The 22,739-nt window shown below is 54.6% G+C and overlaps 1 protein-coding gene across 4 annotated transcripts in view; it reads right to left on the minus strand.

Annotated features, from left to right (window-relative positions):
* Positions 1-22,739, minus strand: part of CELF3 (CUGBP Elav-like family member 3) — a 172,843-nt gene that overhangs the window by 16,969 nt on the left and 133,135 nt on the right. For 2 of the 4 annotated variants that reach the window (XM_073637351.1, XM_073637354.1), the window contains exons 5-12: positions 21,918-21,997; positions 10,329-10,484; positions 4,837-4,996; positions 4,497-4,655; positions 4,352-4,417; positions 4,162-4,260; positions 3,946-4,089; positions 3,738-3,873 (exon numbers count right to left, since the gene is read on the minus strand). In XM_073637351.1, the coding sequence (XP_073493452.1) occupies positions 3,746-3,873; positions 3,946-4,089; positions 4,162-4,260; positions 4,352-4,417; positions 4,497-4,655; positions 4,837-4,996; positions 10,329-10,484; positions 21,918-21,997 (992 nt within the window). In that variant the 3' untranslated portion in view covers positions 3,738-3,745. The remainder of the gene's footprint in view (positions 1-3,737; positions 3,874-3,945; positions 4,090-4,161; positions 4,261-4,351; positions 4,418-4,496; positions 4,656-4,836; positions 4,997-10,328; positions 10,485-21,917; positions 21,998-22,739) is intronic. The other 2 variants (XM_073637353.1, XM_073637352.1) reach the window with 2 other exon arrangements.

Genomic DNA, 22,739 nt, shown 5'->3' on the forward strand with positions numbered 1-22,739 from the left:
GAGAGAGAGAAAGACACAGAATGGAGAGAGAGAGAGAAACAGAATGGAGAGCGAGAAAAAGAATGGAGGGAGCGAGAGCTGTGAAGCCATGACATACATTATCCGCCTTCCTTCTTGCTGTCAGTGAATGGAGATGAGTTGCTGGCGCTCGGCCCATAGAAGAAACGCCTGTTTATGAGGCACACAAAATCCTGAACGTGCACATACCCTAAGTGTGACCCTGCCCGCCTTATTGGGGTGCCCTTCCATGCTCCCTAAGTGTGACCCTGCCCGCCTTATTGGGGTGCCCTTCCATGCTCCCTAAGTGTGACCCTGCCCGCCTTATTGGGGTGCCCTTCCATGCTCCCTAAGTGTGACCCTGCCCGCCTTATTGGGGTGCCCTTCCATGCTCCCTAAGTGTGACCCTGCCCGCCTTATTGGGGTGCCCTTCCATGCTCCCTAAGTGTGACCCTGCCCGCCTTATTGGGGTGCCCTTCCATGCTCCCTAAGTGTGACCCTGCCCGCCTTATTGGGGTGCCCTTCCATGCTCCCTAAGTGTGACCCTGCCCGCCTTATTGGGATGCCCTTCCATGCTCCCTAAGTGTGACCCTGCCCGCCTTATTGGGATGCCCTTCTATGCTACCAGCTGTCTTGGAGGAACGGGACCCCTGAGATGTGGGGTGGGACGGGAGACGGCAATGGATGATGGTAGCAGCGGTAGCAGAAGGTGTTAGTGCACAGACCACATGGAGCATTGCCAAGACTCTACACAAAGATGGCGGGCGAGAGGGGAGCATCCGTAATCAGTCACAAGGAAGCAGTCCCCGTACAAGTTACAGTGACGGCAGGTGACCCCTTTTATGAAAAACAGCCACAAAATGGACAGAGCAGAGACCCCCGCCCCCCCATGACATTAGACTCAATGCTCAAGATATTAACCAAATATAGGTATGTGAGATCTGTATAACCTAATATCCTATTTCCAGGTGGCGCTATCAGTCCATCATCCTTGCTAGTGTCCCTATGACAACACTTCCTGTACCCTGGAAATTCTGAGTTATCAGAGAGACACAGCTTAACCTCATGATAACACTGATATACCAGGAAGTGTTGACATGGGGGCACAGACAGAGTGGCTCCTCTCACAGGACACTGATAACTTCACTTGGGAATCTAGTAGATTTTTCGGCTCATCTCCGTCCCAGACAGTTGCCCATCTGACGACTGACTAGTCTGAATCATGACCCGGTCACCGACCACAGCGTAAGACTAGCAGTCAGAATGTGACAGACGGGAACAAGTCACGGCGTCAGCGCGGCAAGAGCCCATCAACCACCGCGGCAAGAGCCCATCAGCCATCGCTCTCATTTCTGTGCTCTTCTCATATTGTGAAAGTATTGCAAAAGGTTGTCACCTGCAAACAGCGCCCCCTACAGCCTAGAGAGACAATCAATATGACACAGAACATCAACTCCAGATTTCCACAGCACTCCATGCATCCTACACCAAACCGAGCGCTCCCCTAGAGTGGCTCCTCGTGGGCGGGGCTTACAGGAGGAAGGGGAGGCGCTTAGGGGGTCTCAAAACACAACACAGTCATTCCAATGGATGCAACTTACAAGGGGCGGAGCTACGGCTCCCGGGGCAGCCAATGGACGCTAGCTCAGAGCGACACAGTTGTCTCATGATTTGATTGGACCCTGGCACAAGGTGGGCGGGGTTACAAGTGGCAGAAAAAGAGAAGCTGATTGTTTTGTCATGTGGTTAATATATATATATATATATGATGATACTAAATATTTTCACCTTTGCTTGAAATGTTTTATTTTATTTCTAAATTAATGTTATACACAGATTAAGTCTTATGTAAGCTCAGATCACTGGGATCCGGTTGGATCCGCTACTCTGCAGCAACACAATGTGGGGATGATGCAGGTGCAGATGATGAGCCCTGGAGATCTAACGGATTACTCAGCCATAGACTAGCTCAATAGATGAGATCTCTAGATTACTAGGTAATAGTAATCTAGAGATCTTATCCGATCTATTACTGTCAGTAATAGGTCAGGCATAAAAAAATCCAGCTGCCCCATCCTTGCAAACATCATCTTATAGGGGAGAGTCAGGTGAGACATCAGATGTGGCTGACCGGCATGTAATGTGTATGGATGGGGACCTCCGATCACGGACCTGATTATTAGGAGCAGGTGGGATCTCCACACACTGCACATGACTAATGTGACCAGGAGATCACCAGATCCCAGCAAAGCCTCAATACCATGAAGACGTAGCAATGCCACATGTGGGGATCCCAAGAAAAAGGAGCGTCAGCATCCAGGAACGGGCAACTGGCTATATTGTGGCATCACAATAATAAGTTATCATAAAGCTATATAATAATGTATAAATAATATAATAATAGTAATGTAATAATGTATAAATAATAATAATAGTAATGTAATATAATAATGTATAAATAATATAATAATAGTAATGTAATAATGTATAAATAATAATAATAGTAATGTAATATAATAATGTATAAATAATATAATAATAGTAATGTAATAATGTATAAATAATAATAGTAATGTAATATAATAATGTATAAATAATATAATAGTAATGTAATATAATAATGTATGAATAATATAATAACAGTAATGTAATATAATAATAGTAATATAATAATGTATAAATAATATAATAGTAATGTAATATAATAATGTATGAATAATATAATAATAGTAATGTAATATAATGTATGAATAATATAATAACAGTAATGTAATAATGTATAAATAATAATAATAGTAATGTAATATAATAATGTATAAATAATAGTAATGTAATATAATGTATGAATAATATAATAGTAATGTAATATAATAATGTATAAATAATATAATAACAGTAATGTAATATAATGTATAAATAATAATAATAGTAATGTAATATAATAATGTATGAATAATATAATAATAGTAATGTAATATAATAATGTATAAATATAATAACAGTAATGTAATATAATAATGTATAAATAATATTATAATAAAGCAATGTCATCATTATTGGATGCTGAAGCCGTCCTTTTTTCATCAAATTACTATGTCATATTCTAGTTGTATGGGATTATCGGGATAACTAGATTACCATGTCGTATTCTAGATCTCTAGAATTGACAGTGATCACTAGATTACCGGGGATCACTAGATCACCGTGTTATATGCTAGATGTATGAGATTAGCTGGGATCATTCGATTACTGAGTCATATTCTAGATGTATAGGATTATCTGGAATCACTAGATTACTATATTGTGTACTTGATGTATGAGATTAGATGAGATCACTAGGTTACTGTGTTGTATTCTAGATCTATAGGATTACCGGGGATCACTAGGTTACTGTGTTGTATTCTAAATGTATAGGATTACCGGGGATCACTAGGTTACTGTGTTGTATTCTAAATGTATAGGATTACCGGGGATCACTAGGTTGGTTGGTTTTCAGCGTGAGATCCCTTCACGGAGCAGATTACCATTTGCAGGTGGTGACGGATCCATTGATCCCTGGGATCCTCCCTAGATCGGTGTCTTTGTGCAGGAGGTAGATATATGCAGAGAAGTACATGGACATGACAGGACACACAGGGCGCGCGCGGACTGACGGTATGGCGGGCGAGTGCTGTGCAGGGCCCGGACCACAGGGCACACTAAGCCCTCTCTGCCCCGCGCACCTCGGCTCATTCACCCACCTGAACCCTCAGTACGGCCGGTTGGCATCTTTTGGTCGCTTTAGTTGTACTTTGAGCCTCTTCATGCCAATCTGGAAACCGTTCATGGCCTGAATGGCAGCCTGGGCGCTGCCGGGATTGTCAAAACTTACAAAGCCTGCAAGTGAGAAAGCGGAGATGAGGCGCCAGGCCTGGGCACTGCCCACATCTATGGCCACCATGGACTTACCAAAACACTTGCTCTGGTTGGTGGCTCTGTCTACAAACACTTTGGCGGAGATGACATTTCCGAACGGTAGAAACATCTGTAAAATCTCCGAGTCTGTGAACTCCTGGGGCAGGTGGTAGATGAATATGTTGCAACCCTCTGGACCTGGCACAGACATGGCGGTTACTGCATGGTCGGGCACAGCCACCTAGGTGGTGCCGGGCACGTGCCACTTACCCTCTCTCTGTTGCTGCTGCTGCGGAGGCTGCTGTGGTAACAGGGGTGGAGGCTGCGTAAATGCCGGGCTCACCAGACCGTAGGCCGCCGGGTAGGCCGCTGTGAACAGACACAGACCGGAGAGGTAAGGACCCCAGAGACGTGAACCCCACCACACCGCCCCCGCCCCCTGACCGCATCCATCGCCCACCTGTATAGTGCTGCATGCCCGCATAGGCTTGTTGGAGGGGGTCTAGCTGCGTCACCGGACTCTGAGCTGGAAGTAAAGGAAGACGTGAACAGTCTCTATGCGGGGGTCCGAGTCCTGGGGTGTCAGAGGCAGGTATAATACATACCAGTATTACCTGGGTAGGGGTGCAGGCCGTTGGTGTAAATGGCCTCCGAGCTCGGCTGCACGCTGCTCTGAGAGGGCACTGTGCTGTACCCATTAACCCCCAGCGTGGCGGGGATGGCAGATACTGGAGTGGCAGCGAGGGTCGGGGGTGTACTGGTACCTGCAGAGACCACCACAGTAACAGGATGAGGCCTGGTCTCTCTACCCGCTTCACCAGCCCCCAAGACACAACAGGCCAAGAATGATCCACCATGATGGCAGCACACGACAAATCCATGCAGGCGCCCCATAGCCTGCCCGCAGGATAGTGGCTGGTCCGGCCCCTCTGGACGGTGTCTTACCTGATGAGGACGTGATGGGCGTAATGGGTGTAATGGGCGTGGCTATGATTCCATTGGGGTTGATTGTTGCCATTTGCTGCATCTGGACAGCGGCCATTGTTGCCATGGGGTTGAGGTAAGCGCTGTGTGCGGCCACCAGGGCGGCCTGCTGTTGCATAAGCTGGGGGGGCACAAGAACAGAAACGGTGTGACCCAAGATGAAGAGGCAACAGCGGACCACGACAGACAGTGAAGTCACACGACACAGATGGCGACATCTACTGACAGACTGGCACAGCTGAGGACGGCGACGTCACGAGACACGGCGATGCCACAGGACATGGGGCACGGCTGAGGACAGCGACGTCACGCGACACGGCGATGCCACAGGACATGGGGACGGCTGAGGACGGCGACGTCACGCGACACGGCGATGCCACAGGACATGGGGCACGGCTGAGGACGGCGACGTCACGCGACACGGCGATGCCCCAGGACATGGGGCACGGCTGAGGACGGCGACGTCACGTGACACGGCGATGCCACAGGACATGGGGCATGGCTGAGGACGGCGACGTCACACGACACGGCGATGCCACAGGACATGGGGACGGAGACGTCACACGACACGGCAATGCCACAGGACATGGGGCACAGCTGCGGACGGCGACGTCACGCGACACGGCGATGCCACAGGACATGGGGGCGGCTGAGGACGGCGACATCACACGACACGACGATGCCACAGGACATGGGGACGGAGACGTCACACGACACGGCGATGCCACAGGACATGGGGCACAGCTGAGGACGGCGACGTCACGCGACACGGCGATACCACAGGACATGGGGACGGCTGAGGACGGCGACGTCACATGACACGGCGATGCCACAGGACATGGGGCACGGCTGAGGACGGCGATGTCATGCGACACGGCGATGCCACAGGACATGGGGACGGCTGAGGACGGCGACGTCACATGACACGGCGATGCCACAGGACATGGGGCACAGGCTGAGGACGGCGATGTCACGCGACACGGCGATGCCACAGGACATGGGGCACGGCTGAGGACAGCGACGTCACGCGACACGGCGATGCCACAGGACATGGGGCACGGCTGAGGACGGCGACGTCACGCGACACGGCGATGCCACAGGACATGGGGCACGGCTGAGGACGGCGACGTCACGCGACACGGCGATGCCACAGGACATGGGGCACGGCTGAGGACGGCGACGTCACGTGACACGGCGATGCCACAGGACATGGGGCACGGCTGAGGACGGCGACGTCACGCAACACGGCGATGCCACAGGACATGGGGCATGGCTGAGGACGGCGACGTCACACGACACGGCGATGCCACAGGACATGGGGACGGAGACGTCACACGACACGGCAATGCCACAGGACATGGGGCACAGCTGCGGACGGCGACGTCACGCGACACGGCGATGCCACAGGACATGGGGACGGCTGAGGACGGCGACATCACACGACACGACGATGCCACAGGACATGGGGACGGAGACGTCACACGACACGGCGATGCCACAGGACATGGGGCACAGCTGAGGACGGCGACGTCACGCGACACGGCGATACCACAGGACATGGGGACGGCTGAGGACGGCGACGTCACATGACACGGCGATGCCACAGGACATGGGGCACGGCTGAGGACGGCGATGTCATGCGACACGGCGATGCCACAGGACATGGGGACGGCTGAGGACGGCGACGTCACGCGACACGGCGATGCCACAGGACATGGGGACGGCTGAGGACGGCGACATCACACGACACGGCGATGCCACAGGACATGGGGACGGAGACGTCACACGACACGGCAATGCCACAGGACATGGTGCACAGCTGAGGACGGCGACGTCACACGACACGGCGATGCCACAGGACATCGGACACGGCTGAGGACGGCGACGCCACAGGACATGGGGCACGGCTGAGGACGGCGACATCACATGACACGGCAATGCCACAGGACATGGGGCACAGGCTGAGCATGGCGACGTCACGCGACACGGCGATGCCACAGGACATGGGGCACGGCTTAGGACGGCGACGTCACGCGACACGGCGATGCCACAGGACATGGGGCACGGCTGAGGACGGCGACGTCACGCGACACGGCGATGCCACAGGACATGGGGCACGGCTGAGGACGGCGACGTCACGCGACACGGCGATGCCACAGGACATGGGGCACGGCTGAGGACGGCGACGTCACGCGACACGGCGATGCCAAAGTACATGGGGACGGCTGAGGACGGCGACGTCACATGACACGGCGATGCCACAGGACATGGGGCACAGGCTGAGGACGGCGACGTCACGCGACACGGCGATGCCACAGGACATGGGGCACGGCTGAGGACAGCGATGTCACGCGACACGGCAATGCCACAGGACAAGGCTGAGGACGGCGACGTCACGCGACACGGCGATGCCACAGGACATGGGGACGGCTGAGGACAGCGACGTCACATGACACGGCGATGCCACAGGACATGGGGCACAGGCTGAGGACGGCGACGTCACGCGACACGGCGATGCCACAGGACATGGGGCACGGCTGAGGACGGCGACGTCACGCGACACGGCGATGCCACAGGACATGGGGACGGCTGAGGACGGCGACGTCACGCGACACGGCGATGCCACAGGACATGGGGCACGGCAGAGGACAGCAACGTCACGCGACACGGCGATGCCACAGGACATGCGGCACGGCTGAGGACGGCGACGTCACGTGACACGGCGATGCCACAGAACATGAGGCACGGCTGAGGACGGCGACGTCACGCAACACGGCGATGCCACAGGACATGGGGCATGGCTGAGGACGGCGACGTCACACGACACGGCGATGCCACAGGACATGGGGACGGAGACGTCACACGACACGGCAATGCCACAGGACATGGGGCACAGCTGAGGACGGCGACGTCACGCGACACGGCGATGCCACAGGACATGGGGACGGCTGAGGACGGTGACATTACACGACACGGCGATGCCACAGGACATGGGGACGGAGACGTCACACGACACGGCGATGCCACAGGACATGGGGCACAGCTGAGGACGGCGACGTCACGCGACACAGCGATGCCACAGGACATCGGGCACGGCTGAGGACGGCGACACCACAGGACATGGGGCACGGCTGAGGACGGCGACATCACGCGACACGGTGATGCCACAGGACATGGGGCACAGGCTGAGGACGGCGACGTCACGCGACTCGGCGATGCCACAGGACATGGGGCACGGCTGAGGACGGCGACGTCACGCGACACGGAGATGCCACAGGACATGGGGACGGCTGAGGACGGCGACGTCACATGACACGGCGATGCCACAGGACATAGGGCACAGGCTGAGGACGGCGACGTCACGCGAAACGGCGATGCCACAGGACATGGAGCACGGCTGAGGACGGCGACGTCACGCGACATGGCGATGCCACAGGACATGGGGCACGGCTGAGGACGGCGACGTCACGCGACACGGCGATGCCACAGGACATGGGGCACAGGCTGAGGACGGCGACGTCACGCGACACGTCGATGCCACAGGACATGGGGCACGGCTGAGGACAGCGACGTCACGCGACACGGCAATGCCACAGGACAAGGCTGAGGACGGCGACGTCACGCGACACGGCGATGCCACAGGACATGGGGACGGCTGAGGACGGCGACATCACATGACACGGCGATGCCACAGGACATGGGGCACAGGCTGAGGATGGCGACGTCACGCGACACGGCGATGCCACAGGACATGGGGCACGGCAGAGGACAGCGACGTCACGCGACACGGCGATGCCACAGGACATGCGGCACGGCTGAGGACGGCGACGTCACGTGACACGGCGATGCAACAGAACATGGGGCACGGCTGAGGACGGCGACGTCACGCGACACGGCGATGCCACAGGACATGGGGCACGGCTGAGGACGGCGACGTCACGCGACACGGCGACGCCACAGGACATGGGGCACGGCTGAGGACGGCGACATCACGCGACACGGTGATGCCACAGGACATGGGGCACGGCTGAGGACGGCGACGTCACGTGACACAGTGATGCCACACAACATGTGACACGTCAATGCCACAGGACATGGGTCACAGCAGAGGACAGCGACGTCACGCGATATGGCGATGCCACAGGACATGCGGCACGGCTGAGGACGGCGACGTCACGTGACACAGTGATGCCACACATGTGACACGGTGATGCCACAAGACATGCGACACGGCTGAGGACGGCAATGTCACGAGACATGGCAATGCCACACAACATGTGGCACGGCTGAGGACGGTGACGTCACGCGATACGGCGATGCCACAGGACATGGGGAATGGCTGAGGACGGCAAAGTCAAGCGATACGGCGATGCCACAGGACATGCAGCACGGCTGAGGACGGCAACTTCACGTGACACGGCGATGCCACAGGACATGCGGCATGGTTGAGGACGGCAATGTCAAGTGACGCGCTAATGCCACACATGTGGTACGGCTGAGGACGGCGATGTCACGCGATACGGGGATGCCACAGGACATGGGGCATGGCAGAGGATGGCGACGTCACGCGACACGACGATGCTACACGACATGCGGCACGGCTGAGGACGGCGACGTCATGTGACACAGTGATGCCACACAACATGTGACACAGCGATGCCACAGGACATGGGGCACGGCTGAGGACGACAATGTCACGCGACACGGTGATGCCACAGGACATGGGTCACGGCTGAGGACGACAATGTCACACGACACGGTGATGCCACGCGATATGCAGCATGGCCGAGGACGGCAACGTCACATAACACGGTCGAGGATGGCGACATCACATGACACGCGGCACGGCCAAGGACGACGTCACATGACACCCGGGACGGCTGAGAATGATGACGTCACATGACACCCGGCACGGCTGAGGATGATGACGTCACATGACACGCGGCACGGCTTAGGACGATGATGTCACATGACACGCGGCACGGCTTAGGACGATGATGTCACATGACACGCGGCACGGCTGAGGATGATGACGTCACATGACACCCAGCACGGCTGAGGATGATGACGTCACATGACATCCGGCACGGCTGAGGATGATGACGTCACATGACACGCGGCACGGTTGAGGACAATGATGTCACACGACACGCGGCCCGCTGAGGATTGCGGCATTAAATGACATGGCTGAGAACGGTGACATCAAACGACAACCCAGCAAGGCGACGTCACACTACAGTTGTGGATGGCGACGTCACATGACATCCGTTACGGCCCAGTCACAACATTCGATACAGATGAGGACAGTGAGGTCAGAGTTGATGGTGATTATGGGGCAAGTGGGGGTTTTGGAAGGTGACAGGGAAATTGGGGAGGAAACAGCATGAGAAAACTGGTATGATGAGACAGAAGAAGCTACAGAGATAATAGTGGAGAGGAGAGCACTGATTCACCTGGTCACTTACTGCCTGTGTGTACGCGGAGTAAGCCCCGAACTGCAGCGCGATGGGACTGAACATGCCGAGCTGGTTGGCCACCTGCTGCATCCGACGCAGACCCCGCTCCTTCTCCGTGTCCGCAAACTTTACCACCAGGCTGGAGGAGGCGCCCTGCACAGAGTATAGCGACATGTTACCCGTGTACGGCACAGAGTACAGCGACATGTTACCCGTGTACGGCACAGAGTATAGCGACATGTTACACGTGTACGGCACAGAGTACAGCGACATGTTACACGTGTACGGCACAGAGTATAGCGACATGTTACCCGTGTACGGCACAGAGTACAGCGACATGTTACACGTGTACGGCACAGAGTACAGCGACATGTTACACGTGTACGGCACAGAGTATAGCGACATGTTACCCGTGTACGGCACAGAGTATAGCGACATGTTACCCGTGTACGGCACAGAGTACAGCGACATGTTACCCGTGTACGGCACAGAGTACAGCGACATGTTACCCGTGTACGGCACAGAGTACAGCGACATGTTACCCGTGTACGGCACAGAGTACAGCGACATGTTACACGTGTACGGCACAGAGTACAGCGACATGTTACACGTGTACGGCACAGAGTACAGCGACATGTTACCCGTGTACGGCACAGAGTACAGCGACATGTTACCCGTGTACGGCACAGAGTACAGCGACATGTTACACGTGTACGGCACAGAGTACAGCGACATGTTACACGTGTACGGCACAGAGTGTAGCGACATGTTACCCGTGTACGGCACAGAGTACAGCGACATGTTACACGTGTACGGCACAGAGTACAGCGACATGTTACACGTGTACGGCACAGAGTGTAGCGACATGTTACCCGTGTACGGCACAGAGTACAGCGACATGTTACCCGTGTACGGCACAGAGTACAGCGACATGTTACCCGTGTACGGCACAGAGTATAGCGACATGTTACACGTGTACGGCACAGAGTACAGCGACATGTTACACGTGTACGGCACAGAGTACAGCGACATGTTACCCGTGTACGGCACAGAGTACAGCGACATGTTACACGTGTACGGCACAGAGTACAGCGACATGTTACACGTGTACGGCACAGAGTACAGCGACATGTTACCCGTGTACGGCACAGAGTACGGCACAGAGTACAGCGACATGTTACCCGTGTACGGCACAGAGTACAGCGACATGTTACACGTGTACGGCACAGAGTATAGCGACATGTTACCCGTGTACGGCACAGAGTACAGCGACATGTTACACGTGTACGGCACAGAGTATAGCGACATGTTACCCGTGTACGGCACAGAGTACAGCGACATGTTACCCGTGTACGGCACAGAGTACAGCGACATGTTACCCGTGTACGGCACAGAGTACAGCGACATGTTACCCGTGTACGGCACAGAGTACAGCGACATGTTACCCGTGTACGGCACAGAGTACAGCGACATGTTACACGTGTACGGCACAGAGTACAGCGACATGTTACACGTGTACGGCACAGAGTACAGCGACATGTTACACGTGTACGGCACAGAGTACAGCGACATGTTACCCGTGTACGGCACAGAGTACGGCACAGAGTACAGCGACATGTTACCCGTGTACGGCACAGAGTACAGCGACATGTTACACGTGTACGGCACAGAGTACAGCGACATGTTACCCGTGTACGGCACAGAGTACAGCGACATATTACACGTGTACGGCACAGAGTACAGCGACATGTTACACGTGTACGGCACAGAGTACAGCGACATGTTAACCGTGTACGGCACAGAGTACAGCGACATGTTACCCGTGTACGGCACAGACTAGAGTGACATGTTACCCGTGTACGGCACAGAGTACAGCGACATGTTAACCGTGTACGGCACAGAGTACAGCGACATGTTACCCGTGTACGGCACAGAGTAGAGTGACATGTTACCCGTGTACGGCACAGAGTACAGCGACATGTTACCCGTGTACGGCACAGAGTACAGCGACATGTTACCCGTGTACGGCACAGAGTACAGCGACATGTTACCCGTGTACGGCACAGAGTACAGCGACATGTTACCCGTGTACGGCACAGAGTACAGCGACATGTTACCCGTGTACGGCACAGAGTACAGCGACATGTTACCCGTGTACGGCACAGAGTACAGCGACATGTTACACGTGTACGGCACAGAGTACAGCGACATGTTACACGTGTACGGCACAGAGTACAGCGACATGTTACCCGTGTACGGCACAGAGTACAGCGACATGTTACACGTGTACGGCACAGAGTACAGCGACATGTTACCCGTGTACGGCACAGAGTACAGCGACATGTTACCCGTGTACGGCACAGAGTACAGCGACATGTTACCCGTGTACGGCACAGAGTACAGCGACATGTTACACGTGTACGGCACAGAGTACAGCGACATGTTACCCGTGTACGGCACAGAGTACAGCGACATGTTACACGTGTACGGCACAGAGTATAGCGACATGTTACCCGTGTACGGCACAGAGTACAGCGACATGTTACACGTGTACGGCACAGAGTACAGCGACATGTTACCCGTGTACGGCACAGAGTATAGCGACATGTTACCCGTGTACGGCACAGAGTACAGCGACATGTTACACGTGTACGGCACAGAGTACAGCGACATGTTACACGTGTACGGCACAGAGTATAGCGACATGTTACCCGTGTACGGCACAGAGTACAGCGACATGTTACACGAGTACGGCACAGAGTACAGCGACATGTTACCCGTGTACGGCACAGAGTACAGCGACATGTTACACGTGTACGGCACAGAGTACAGCGACATGTTACCCGTGTACGGCACAGAGTACAGCGACATGTTACATGTGTACGGCACAGAGTATAGCGACATGTTACACGTGTACGGCACAGAGTACAGCGACATGTTACACGTGTACGGCACAGAGTACAGCGACATGTTACCCGTGTACGGCACAGAGTACAGCGACATGTTACCCGTGTACGGCACAGAGTATAGCGACATGTTACACGTGTACGGCACAGAGTACAGCGACATGTTACCCGTGTAGGGCACAGAGTATAGCGACATGTTACCCGTGTACGGCACAGAGTACAGCGACATGTTACCCGTGTACGGCACAGAGTACAGCGACATGTTACCCGTGTACGGCACAGAGTACAGCGACATGTTACCCGTGTACGGCACAGAGTACAGCGACATGTTACCCGTGTACGGCACAGAGTACAGCGACATGTTACCCGTGTACGGCACAGAGTACAGCGACATGTTACCCGTGTACGGCACAGAGTACAGCGACATGTTACACGTGTACGGCACAGAGTACAGCGACATGTTACCCGTGTACGGCACAGAGTACAGCGACATGTTACCCGTGTACGGCACAGAGTATAGCGACATGTTACACGTGTACGGCACAGAGTATAGCGACATGTTACCCGTGTACGGCACAGAGTACAGCGACATGTTACCCGTGTACGGCACAGAGTACAGCGACATGTTACCCGTGTACGGCACAGAGTATAGCGACATGTTACCCGTGTACGGCACAGAGTACAGCGACATGTTACACGTGTACGGCACAGAGTACAGCGACATGTTACCCGTGTACGGCACAGAGTACAGCGACATGTTACCCGTGTACGGCACAGAGTACAGCGACATGTTACCCGTGTACGGCACAGAGTACAGCGACATGTTACACGTGTACGGCACAGAGTACAGCGACATGTTACCCGTGTACGGCACAGAGTACAGCGACATGTTACCCGTGTACGGCACAGAGTACAGCGACATGTTACACGTGTACGGCACAGAGTATAGCGACATGTTACCCGTGTACGGCACAGAGTACAGCGACATGTTACACGTGTACGGCACAGAGTATAGCGACATGTTACCCGTGTACGGCACAGAGTACAGCGACATGTTACACGTGTACGGCACAGAGTACAGCGACATGTTACACGTGTACGGCACAGAGTACAGCGACATGTTACACGTGTACGGCACAGAGTACAGCGACATGTTACCCGTGTACGGCACAGAGTACAGCGACATGTTACCCGTGTACGGCACAGAGTACAGCGACATGTTACCCGTGTACGGCACAGAGTACAGCGACATGTTACCCGTGTACGGCACAGAGTACAGCGACATGTTACCCGTGTACGGCACAGAGTACAGCGACATGTTACCCGTGTACGGCACAGAGTACAGCGACATGTTACCCGTGTACGGCACAGAGTACAGCGACATGTTACCCGTGTACGGCACAGAGTACAGCGACATGTTACACGTGTACGGCACAGAGTACAGCGACATGTTACCCGTGTACGGCACAGAGTACAGCGACATGTTACCCGTGTACGGCACAGAGTACAGCGACATGTTACCCGTGTACGGCACAGAGTACAGCGACATGTTACCCGTGTACGGCACAGAGTACAGCGACATATTACACGTGTACGGCACAGAGTACAGCGACATGTTACACGTGTACGGCACAGAGTACAGCGACATGTTACCCGTGTACGGCACAGAGTACAGCGACATGTTACCCGTGTACGGCACAGAGTACAGCGACATGTTACACGTGTACGGCACAGAATACAGCGACATGTTACATGTGTACGGCACAGAGTACAGCGACATGTTACACGTGTACGGCACAGAGTACAGCGACATGTTACACGTGTACGGCACAGAGTACAGCGACATGTTACCCGTGTACGGCACAGAGTACAGCGACATGTTACCCGTGTACGGCACAGAGTATAGCGACATGTTACACGTGTACGGCACAGAGTACAGCGACATGTTACCCGTGTAGGGCACAGAGTATAGCGACATGTTACCCGTGTACGGCACAGAGTACAGCGACATGTTACCCGTGTACGGCACAGAGTACAGCGACATGTTACCCGTGTACGGCACAGAGTACAGCGACATGTTACCCGTGTACGGCACAGAGTACAGCGACATGTTACCCGTGTACGGCACAGAGTACAGCGACATGTTACACGTGTACGGCACAGAGTACAGCGACATGTTACCCGTGTACGGCACAGAGTACAGCGACATGTTACACGTGTACGGCACAGAGTACAGCGACATGTTACCCGTGTACGGCACAGAGTACAGCGACATGTTACCCGTGTACGGCACAGAGTACAGCGACATGTTACCCGTGTACGGCACAGAGTACAGCGACATGTTACCCGTGTACGGCACAGAGTACAGCGACATGTTACCCGTGTACGGCACAGAGTACAGCGACATGTTACACGTGTACGGCACAGAGTATAGCGACATGTTACCCGTGTACGGCACAGAGTATAGCGACATGTTACACGTGTACGGCACAGAGTACAGCGACATGTTACCCGTGTACGGCACAGAGTATAGCGACATGTTACCCGTGTACGGCACAGAGTACAGCGACATGTTACCCGTGTACGGCACAGAGTACAGCGACATGTTACACATGTACGGCACAGAGTACAGCGACATGTTACACGTGTACGGCACAGAGTACAGCGACATGTTACCCGTGTACGGCACAGAGTACAGCGACATGTTACCCGTGTACGGCACAGAGTACAGCGACATGTTACACGTGTACGGCACAGAGTATAGCGACATGTTACCCGTGTACGGCACAGAGTACAGCGACATGTTACACGTGTACGGCACAGAGTATAGCGACATGTTACCCGTGTACGGCACAGAGTACAGCGACATGTTACACGTGTACGGCACAGAGTACAGCGACATGTTACACGTGTACGGCACAGAGTACAGCGACATGTTACCCGTGTACGGCACAGAGTACAGCGACATGTTACCCGTGTACGGCACAGAGTACAGCGACATGTTACCAGTGTACGGCACAGAGTATAGCGACATGTTACACGTGTACGGCACAGAGTATAGCGACATGTTACCCGTGTACGGCACAGAGTACAGCGACATGTTACACGTGTACGGCACAGAGTACAGCGACATGTTACACGTGTACGGCACAGAGTACAGCGACATGTTACCCGTGTACGGCACAGAGTACGGCACAGAGTACAGCGACATGTTACACGTGTACGGCACAGAGTACAGCGACATGTTACCCGTGTACGGCACAGAGTACGGCACAGAGTACAGCGACATGTTACCCGTGTACGGCACAGAGTACAGCGACATGTTACACGTGTACGGCACAGAGTACAGCGACATGTTACCCGTGTACGGCACAGAGTACAGCGACATGTTACCCGTGTACGGCACAGAGTACAGCGACATATTACACGTGTACGGCACAGAGTACAGCGACATGTTACCCGTGTACGGCACAGAGTACAGCGACATGTTAACCGTGTACGGCACAGAGTACAGCGACATGTTACCCGTGTACGGCACAGAGTACAGCGACATGTTACCCGTGTACGGCACAGAGTACAGCGACATGTTACCCGTGTACGGCACAGAGTACAGCGACATGTTACCCGTGTACGGCACAGAGTACAGCGACATGTTACCCGTGTACGGCACAGAGTACAGCGACATGTTAACCGTGTACGGCACAGAGTACAGCGACATGTTACCCGTGTACGGCACAGAGTAGAGTGACATGTTACCCGTGTACGGCACAGAGTACAGCGACATGTTACACGTGTACGGCACAGAGTACAGCGACATGTTACACATGTACGGCACAGAGTACAGCGACATGTTACCCGTGTACGGCACAGAGTACAGCGACATGTTACCCGTGTACGGCACAGAGTACAGCGACATGTTACCCGTGTACGGCACAGAGTATAGCGACATGTTACCCGTGTACGGCACAGAGTACAGCGACATGTTACCCGTGTACGGCACAGAGTACAGCGACATGTTACCCGTGTACGGCACAGAGTACAGCGACATGTTACACGTGTACGGCACAGAGTACAGCGACATGTTACCCGTGTACGGCACAGAGTACAGCGACATGTTACCCGTGTACGGCACAGAGTACAGCGACATGTTACCCGTGTACGGCACAGAGTACAGCGACATGTTACACGTGTACGGCACAGAGTACAGCGACATGTTACCCGTGTACGGCACAGAGTACAGCGACATGTTACCCGTGTACGGCACAGAGTACAGCGACATGTTACACGTGTACGGCACAGAGTACAGCGACATGTTACCCGTGTACGGCACAGAGTACAGCGACATGTTACCCGAGTACGGCACAGAGTACAGCGACATGTTACCCGTGTACGGCACAGAGTACAGCGACATGTTACCCGTGTACGGCACAGAGTACAGCGACATGTTACCCGTGTACGGCACAGAGTACAGCGACATGTTACACGTGTACGGCACAGAGAACAGCGACATGTTACCCGTGTACGGCACAGAGTACAGCGACATGTTACCCGTGTACGGCACAGAGTACAACGACATGTTACCCGTGTACGGCACAGAGTACAGCGACATGTTACCCGTGTACGGCACAGAGTACAGCGACATGTTACCCGTGTACGGCACAGAGTACAGCGACATGTTACACGTGTACGGCACAGAGAACAGCGACATGTTACCCGTGTACGGCACAGAGAACAGCGACATGTTACCCGTGTACGGCACAGAGTACAGCGACATGTTACCCGTGTACGGCACAGAGTACAGCGACATGTTACCCGTGTACGGCACAGAGTACAGCGACATGTTACCCGTGTACGGCACAGAGTACAGCGACATGTTACCCGTGTACGGCACAGAGTACAGCGACATGTTACCCGTGTACGGCACAGAGTACAGCGACATGTTACCCGTGTACGGCACAGAGTACAGCGACATGTTACCCGTGTACGGCACAGAGTACAGCGACATGTTACCCGTGTACGGCACAGAGTACAGCGACATGTTACCCGTGTACGGCACAGAGTACAGCGACATGTTACCCGTGTACGGCACAGAGTACAGCGACATGTTACACGTGTACGGCACAGAGTACAGCGACATGTTACACGTGTACGGCACAGAGTACAGCGACATGTTACACGTGTACGGCACAGAGTGTAGCGACATGTTACCCATGTACGGCACAGAGTACAGCGACATGTTACACGTGTACGGCACAGAGTACAGCGACATGTTACCCGTGTACGGCACAGAGTACAGCGACATGTTACCCGTGTACGGCACAGAGTACAGCGGCATGTTACCCGTGTACGGCACAGAGTACAGCGGCATGTTACCCATGTACGGCACAGAGTACAGCGACATGTTACCCGTGTACGGCACAGAGTATAGCTGTCACGGGTGTGTCGCCACGAAGATCATCACGATTACACAGCCTGACTTCTCGCAGCTGACTTTTTGGTGCTTTGTGTTTTTCGGCAGTGAGGGAGTTAATTCTCTCTCTCTCTGTGCTAGACGAGGTCCAGCCTCGCCCAGCTGCAATCAATGCTGCTGTAGTGAGACTCCTTCAAATGCCTGCTGGTCTGTTAGGGAAGTGTCGGTGAAAGCATTTCATGCAGACTAACAGAGCGGATCGTGGTATTTGGAGTTTCAGAGATAAGTGTATTTGGAGTGTTTTTTCCCTTCCTTGCTTTATCATTTATCTCCTTTCCCGTTGGTGTTCCCTCTGTTGTAGTTGTGTAGTTTTTGTATGCAAGGTGGTTTTGGTTTTTCCCTTGTACTGTCTCGTTCGTCTAAGTACTGTGTGTGGGCATATTATTACTTGTCCCCTTTTGTTGTGATCGGGGTCCTTCTCAGGACTAGATTACTTAGGTGCAGGGATCCTCAGGAGGTAGGGGTTACGCTGGCGGCCTGGACCTCTGTACCTTTAACAGTACCTCCAGGTTGAGGGATTAGTCAGGGCCCCAGCTTAGGGTCAGCTTAGGCCCCCTACCTCCAGTATACAGAGACAGCGTGACAATAGCGACATGTTACCCGTGTACGGCACAGAGTACAGCGACATGTTACCTGTGTACGGCACAGAGTACAGCGACATGATACCCGTGTACGGCACAGAGTACAGCGGCATGTTACACGTGTACGGCACAGAGTACAGCGACATGTTACCCGTGTACGGCACAGAGTATAGCGACATGTTACCCGTGTACGGCACAGAGTACAGCGACATGTTACTCTTGTACGGCACAGAGTATAGCGACATGTTACATGTGTACGGCACAGAGTATAGCGACATGTTACCCGTGTACGGCACAGAGTACAGCGACATGTTACAGGTGTACGGGACAGAGTACAGCGACATGTTACCCGTGTACGGCACAGAGTACAGCGACATGTTACCCGTGTACGGCACAGAGTACAGCGACATGTTACCCGTGTACGGCACAGAGTACAGCGACATGTTACCCGTGTACGGCACAGAGTACAGCGACATGTTACAGGTGTACGGCACAGAGTATAGAGACATGTTACACGTGTACGGCACAGAGTATAGAGACATGTTACATAAAGTGCAGAGTATACACACAGCGCATTTATACATCCCTGTGCACAGTTAACACTCAGCCACAAGGGGGCACCCTACTCCTACTTTTCTCCAGTCTGAGCGGCCCCCATATTTTTGTGACCCCCCTCTACATACATAATTACAGTTAATATACAAAGCTACTGTGGTCTCAGGCCCAAGGACCCTCCCCACAGCAATGGTGGTTTCAGCTCCACGGTCCTCCCCTCATCCTAGAGCAGTGGTGGTCTCAGCTCCTGGGTCCTCCCCTCACCCCAGAGCAGTGGTGGTCTCAGCTCCAGGGTCCTCCCCTCACCCCAGAGCATTGGTGGTCTCAGCTCCAGGGTTCTCCCCTCACCCCAGAGCATTGGTGGTCTTAGCTCCAGGGTCCTCCCCTCACCCCAGAGCAGTGGTGGTCTCAGCTCCAGGGTCCTCCCCTCACTCCAGAGCATTGGTGGTCTCAGCTCCAGGGTTCTCCCCTCACCTTAGAGGAGTGGAGGTCTCAGCTCCAGGGTCGTCCGCTCATCTTAGAGCAGTGATGGTCTCAGCTCCAAGGTCCTCTCTTCACCCTAGAACAGTGGTGGTCTCAGCTCCAGTGTCCTCCCCTCATCCCAGAGCAGTGGTGGTCTCAGATCCAGGGTCCTCCCCTCACCCTAGAGGAGTGGTGGTCTCAGCTCCAGGTTCCTCCCCTCATCCTAGAGCAGTGGTGGTCCCAGCTCCTGGTTCCTCCCCCCACCGTAGAAAAGTGGTGGTTTCAGCTGCAGGGTCCTCCTCCCACCCTAGAGCATTGGTGGTCTCAGCTCCAGGGTCCTCCTTCCACCCTAGAGCAGTGGTGGTCTCAGCTCCTGGATCCTCTCCCCACCCTAGAGAATTGGTGGTCTCAGCTCCAGGGTCCTCCCCTCACCCTAGAGCAGTGTTGGTCTCAGCTCCAGGGTCCTCCCCTCACCCTATAGCAGTGGTGGTCTGAGCTCCAGGGTCCTCCCCTCACCCTAGAGGAGTGGTGGTCTCAGCTCCAGGGTCCTCCCCTCACCGCAGAGGAGTGGTGGTCTCAGCTCCAAGGTCCTCTCTTCACCCTCTTCACCCTAGAGGAGTGGTGGTCTCAGCTCCAGGGTCCTCCCCCCACCCTAGAGCAGTGGTGGTCTCAGCTCCAGGGTCCTCCCCTCACCCTATAGCAGTGGTGGTCTGAGCTCCAGGGTCCTCCCCTCACCCTAGAGGAGTGGTGGTCTCAGCTCTAGGGTCCTCCCCTCACCACAGAGCAGTGGTGGTCTTAGCTCCAGGGTCCTCCCCTCACCCTAGAGCAGTGGTGGTCTCAGCTCCAGGGTCCTCCCCTCATCCTAGAGAAGTGGTGGTCTCAGCTCCATGGTCCTCCCCTCACCCTATAGCAGTGGTGGTCTGAGCTCCAGGGTCCTTCCCTCACCCTAGAGGAGTGGTGGTCTCAGCTCCAGGGTCCTCCCCTCACCCTACAGCAGTTGTGGTCTGAGCTCCAGGGTCCTCCCCTCATCCTAGAGCAGTGGTGGTCCCACCTCCTGGGTCCCCCCCCCACTCTAGAAAAGTGGTGGTCTCAGCTGCAGGGTCCTCCCCTCACCCTAGAGCAGTGGTGGTCTCAGCTCCTGGGTCCTCTCCCCACCATAGAGCAGTGGTGGTCTCAGCTCCAGGGTCCTCCCCTCACCCTAGAGCAGGGGTGGTCTCAGCTCCAGGGTCCTCCTCTCACCCTAGAGGAGTGATGGTCTCAGCTCCAGGGTCCTCCCCTCACCCTAGAGGAGTGATGGTCTCAGCTCCAGGGTCCTCCCCTCACCCTAGAGGAGTGATGGTCTCAGCTCCAGGGTCCTCCCCTCACCCTAGAGCAGTGATGGTCTCAGTTCCAGGGTCCCCCCCTCACCCTAGAGAAGTGGTGGTCTCAGCTCCAGGGTCCTCCCCTCACCCTAGAGAAGTGGTGGTCTCAGCTCCAGGGTCTTCTCCCCCCCCATCCTAGAGCAGTGGTGGTCTCAGCTCCAGGGTTCTCCCCCCCAGAGGTGGTCTCAGCTCCAGCACACACTTTCCATAGTTTTAGCCCCTACACTACAGAGCAGAAATGGGTGACTTACCGGCAGAGTCCGGCTCCCGTGCAGCGTGTTTATGGCCGCCTGCGCCTCTGTGTGTGTCTGAAACTTCACAAATGCACAACCTAAGTGTGGGAGATACCACATTACTACACAACACCGCAACACTGCACTCAACAGCAATCACAGGACCACCGAATACGGGGCCACAGGGGAAGACATAGAGGAGGCAGTCAGTACAGTCCGTCTACACACCAGAGATCGGTGGCGACATCACAGCCCACAGTGCCCGGTACAGATTATGCATAGCCCAAAACTCCGAGTACAGGTCAGGTACAACCCACAATGTCCGATACAGGTCAGGTACAGCCCATGTTGCCCGGTACACGTCAGCTACAGCCCACAGCTCCCAGTTAAGGTCATGTAGTGACGACAGCGCATAGTACAGGTCAGGTACAGCCCAAAGCTCCCAGTACAGGTCATGTACAGGTCAGGTACAGTCCACAGTGCCCAGTACAGGTCATGTATAGACCACAGCGCCCAGTACAGGTCAGGTACAGACCATAGCTCCCAGTACAGGTCATGTATAGACCACAGTAGAGGTCAGGTACAGTCCACAGTGCCCAGTACAGGTCATGTACAGACCACAGTGCCCAGTAAAGGTCATGTATAGACCACAGCGCCCAGTACAGGTCAGGTACAGACCATAGCTCCCAGTACAGGTCATGTATAGACCACAGTAGAGGTCAGGTACAGTCCACAGTGCCCAGTACAGGTCATGTACAGACCACAGTGCCCAGTAAAGGTCATGTATAGACCACAGCGCCCAGTACAGGTCAGGTACAGACCATAGCTCCCAGTACAGGT

This window comes from Phyllobates terribilis, unplaced genomic scaffold, assembly GCF_046119375.1.
Source record: "Phyllobates terribilis strain yellow unplaced genomic scaffold, ASM4611937v1 Scaffold_6__1_contigs__length_29720123, whole genome shotgun sequence".
NCBI lineage: Eukaryota > Metazoa > Chordata > Amphibia > Anura > Dendrobatidae > Phyllobates > Phyllobates terribilis.